This window comes from Bison bison, unplaced genomic scaffold (assembly GCF_000754665.1).
Source record: "Bison bison bison isolate TAMUID 2011002044 unplaced genomic scaffold, Bison_UMD1.0 scf7180017864363, whole genome shotgun sequence".
Taxonomy (NCBI): Eukaryota; Metazoa; Chordata; class Mammalia; order Artiodactyla; family Bovidae; genus Bison; species Bison bison.
In genome coordinates this window covers 129,995-134,400 of record NW_011494935.1, presented here as the reverse complement: position 1 = coordinate 134,400, position 4,406 = coordinate 129,995, and the positions used below count along the sequence as shown (strand labels likewise).

At 41.7% G+C, this 4,406-nt stretch overlaps 1 protein-coding gene across 1 annotated transcript in view; it reads left to right on the top strand.

Annotated features, from left to right (window-relative positions):
• Positions 1–1,570: 1,570 nt before the first annotated feature.
• The window catches only part of TIMD4 (T-cell immunoglobulin and mucin domain containing 4), a 31,069-nt gene continuing 28,233 nt past the window's right edge, over positions 1,571–4,406 (top strand). The window contains exon 1 of the mRNA XM_010855272.1: positions 1,571–1,681. Coding sequence (XP_010853574.1) covers positions 1,624–1,681 — 58 coding nt within the window. The 5' untranslated portion in view covers positions 1,571–1,623. The remainder of the gene's footprint in view (positions 1,682–4,406) is intronic.

Sequence of the window (4,406 nt, the reverse complement as noted above, 5' to 3'; positions counted from 1 at the left end):
TGAGCATTGGTCGAAAGGACTTTCTCTGAATCCCTCTATGTTCATCCCTTCCTCCCTGTTCTGCCTTCTCTGAGTCCAGTGTTTCCCCAATATTTGTATATTCATTAATCCTTCAGTGTGAGAAATGTGAAGGTTTAAGGCTCATTTGGTTGATTACAGTTAAATGAGATATATATATATTTTTTAATTCCAGAACATTTGTGCACCCTTAAATTCCCTCTCTGGGGCTAGATAGGAGCTAGACACTGATATACTTGGTCTTATGGTGTATTGCCCTAAGGGTCACAGATCAAAGGAGTGTGCAGTGATTAAGATCAGGGGCTTTGGAGTCAGAAAGTCTTGGCTTGAGTTCTGTTTCTACTATATTTTTGCTGTGAATGTCATTTCTTTAGCTCCCTTTAGCCTCAGTTTCCTCATCTGTTAAATAGGAAAAATATCTATTTCTCAGGGTTGTGAGGATTAAATATAATACATCTACATCATTAGCATTAGCAGAGTGCCTATCATTTAAGCATCCAGTAACTAATGAAATAAATCTATTTTAGAAAACACATCTGATAGGTGAGCATTGATTTTATTCCTCATCTAACTGATTCTGCAGTCCTGGATATATTGCTGAATCCATAGAGTCCAGAAGCGCCATAAGTATCACGAGATTCAAGCCCTGAAATCTGGTTCGTGAATTGTCTTGTGTGCTCTTCCCCATCAAGTGGTTTCACTACAAGTGGTGGAATTGGGCCCAGATGTGGACTTTTTTGTTATCTGAGCCTGTCTGGTATTTATCACCATATGCTTCCTCTATTGAATCTCTTCTTTCCTTGCCCAGTAAACTTTAATGGTATTTTTGGCTCATGTGATGGTTGATGGCAGCCCTGCTTTTATTTCTTTATTTTTTTAATTTAATATTTTTTCTTTAAACTTTTAAATTTATTTTTGGCTGCACTGGGTCTTCACTGCTGCACATGGGCTTTCTTTAGTTGAGGTGAGTAGGGGCTACTCTCTATTGTAGTGTGAAGGTGTCTCACTGTGGTGATTTCTTGCATTGCAGAGATCAGGCTCTAGGGGTGGGTGGGCTTCGGTAGTTGTGGCACGTGGGCTTAGGGGCTCTGTGGCATATGGAATCTTCCTGGACCAGGGATCAAGCCTGTGTCCCCAGTACTGGCAGGCAGAAGCTCAACTACTGGGCCACTAGGGGAGTTCGACCCTGGTTTTACTTCTCCATTATTAGGGCAAGGGGGCTAAGGTTCTGGGAGAGGGAGAAACCAGAATGGCAGCAGAGCCAAATTCCCAAGTTCCCACAGTTTATGAGTGTGCATGTACATAAAATTGGTGCTCATGTACATGTAGGAAACCCCCTGTATAAGTGGACAACGGAGTCCATGCATGTCCACACCATCACTCCATGTGTCTGCACACACACTAATGGCCAGGAGAAATGTACTCAGCACATTTCATCATACATCCCAGATTGAGAGAGGCCATTCAGGAGAAAGAAAGGGAAGATTATGAGGCAAAAAGAGAAATGAAACCTAAAGGTCCCACCCTGTCAGCATTAACTGGAGTATAAGAAATGGAATTCGGACAGACAGACAGACAGACTCCTGACATCTGCAAACAGCCAAAATGTCCAAAGGGCCTCTGATTCTCTGGCTGGTGATTGAACTTGGGCGGCTTTGTCTGAGTAAGTGTTCTCAGTCCTTCCATCCAGGAGTCCCTGTGATGGATTCCCATGGCTGATCTATAAAACAGAAATCCATTGCATTCCTGCATCCACTCAGCTTCTCTTCTTGGAAGGTCTCTCTCCCTTTCTGTGACACAGGGTTTATCCTGAGATTGCTTTGGATGTTTTAGGGTGGGGGTATTTATGTTAATACCAGAAATGGCAATTTAAGAAGAAATATAGATAAGGGATGGGATAACATGGGGAAAAGAAATGTCCTTTACAGGCGTTACTAGCACAGTAAATGCCAGGGGGATTTGTTCTGCTAAGAGCTATTATTATAAATCATATTTTATCTTTATTTTTAGGATTTTTTATTTGCTTCTTGGTTTATTTTGCGGGGTGTCAAGTGTCCAGATAAGATTTACATTGTCCACACATCATCTCCGGCTTTTGGATGATGCAAATGTACACACTTGGTGTGGATTGGTGCAGACACTCACATCCTGAGTTATAGGACGGGATACTGTGGGCTGAGTTGAAGTCACATCTTGGTTATTATCCTTTGACACTGAAGACTATGGCCCTTTCATGTAAGAAAGGAGGGACCTGGATAAGACCAGTTTCCACAGTCTATGACTCTAGGACTAGACAACATCTAGTGACAGGGAGGCCTGGCGTGCTGCGATTCATGGGGTCGCAAAGAGTTGGACACGACTGAGCGACTGATCTGATCTGAATGTCCCTTGCAGTTTAAACAGTTCCTAGTTTCTGCACATGAGTCTTTCAGATGTGCTGCATGAGAAAACACCTGTATTTCAAGAAAACAAGCCTTTGTCTTATTGCTCTTTGCTTATTATTTTCCTCTATAACTCCATGCATTCTCAGGTCTCCACCTAAATCAGGCTTTTTTCTGACCACTGGTAGCCTCCAAACTGGTTTAAGTGAGTCTGCTATGAGTTCCTGTCCTCCCTGAAATCTCCCCATTAAAGAACTCATTACCCTGACCCTATAGTAGTTGTTCATTTAACCACCTCTCTCTCCAGATACGTGTGGGAGTTAATGGAATGAAAGCAGTTCCTGTCGCTTTCTTTATCACTGTTTTTGCCTGGCCTTATCTTGTCCTATGGGCTGGCAGTGTGGAGGGTTTGGTGATGGTTGCTATGGTCACCTTTCCAGCTACTGGCTGGACACTGAGTGAGTGAGCTTCTCCAACCCTACTTGAAGAAGACAGTGCCTGGTGGATGATTTCTTTTGTTTTTTCAATTTGTGCCTTTTCTAAAATGACCCTTTAGAAGACACAGACTACTCAGACTCATTAAGGATCAGAGCTGAATCGCTCTTTAGGGATGCCAAATCAAACCCTTCACTCTGTCAATGATACAATTGAGCCCCAGATTGAGGAAACACCTTGGATAAGGCCACCAGCTAGAGAAGGAACCCAGCTGGTGCCAGAACCTAGATTGTACCCACCATTCTGGGTAATTGCTGAAAAGAGAAATTGATTTAATTTCTTTGTTTCAGGGTAATTTTGGAGCTGGAAAGAACAGTCTCTTTTCTATTTCTACATTCTGATATGCTTGGTGATTTGTTTTAATAGCTTATTTGTTTCATGTGGCCTTTAATGCTCCACCTCATTAGAGAGAGAACTAATAGAGAACTATTTCTGAGGTGAGCACGATCTCTCCCCTTTGCCGCATGAAGATAATGAGGTCAGGATTATTGTGGCTTTCCTCCAGAGAACACAAAAGCAGTAACTGGCAGAATGAGGTTTTCATTGTAAGCATAATGGGTGTTTTTCTGCCACGCCTGCTTCCTTTTTTTAACATTAATTTTTGACAAATAAGTAATACAGAAATACCCTTGGTGAAACAACTAAATTGTTATAAAGCTAATATCCCCTTTGACACTACTACCCTCAACCCCAGTCTCCGATCAAGGCAATGCTGACTCAGTGAGTTGGATGTGTGTCCTGTCAGCCACTTTTCTATGCATTTACTTTCATATGTCTGTCCCCGCAAATCCTGCAAACATTTTTTTTCAATGGTTTTGTATTTTAAATGTCATTTTGAAATGTCCACTTTTTGTGCATTAATAAGCCTTGGAGTTTTCACATCATTAGTTATCAATCTGTCTCATCCTATTAATCTTGTACGTGTGGCTCAATGGAAGGACGGCGCCATAGGTTAGCCACTACCCACGTACACATGTTCGTTCCATCGCACACATATGACCTGGCAGTAAACATTTTCAAATTGCCTTCCTTGTGCATGTGTGCTTTTCTGCAGCAGAAAACACACCATGAAATTTTTCAGGCTTAGTTCCATTTGAGTGTTAACCAAAACTGCAAAATTGCCCCAGAGTGTGGCTGTACCAATTCACATCCCATTTCACTCCAGGTTACTCCAGTCATTTGCTTGATCCCTGACTGGGCAACACTTGATATCATCAGTGTTCTAAATTTTTGCCAGTCTGATAGGGGAAATTTACTGGCCACTCATATTTCCTCATCTGTCTATGAATTGCCTGTTTTGTCCTTTGCCAGTTTGTTTCTATCTGGAAAAGGCTTTCCTTAGTGAATATGGGGTGCCTCCTTCTGTACTGTGATAGTTGGGAAAATAAGCTGTTGAATCTCCAGTGGAAATAATTCTGTCACATATTTTAAAAATTAATTTACCAACTAGTTCTGAGAACAAGCTCATATTTTAGAAATTATTGGTCTTTGGTACACATGTTCTGCACTGCT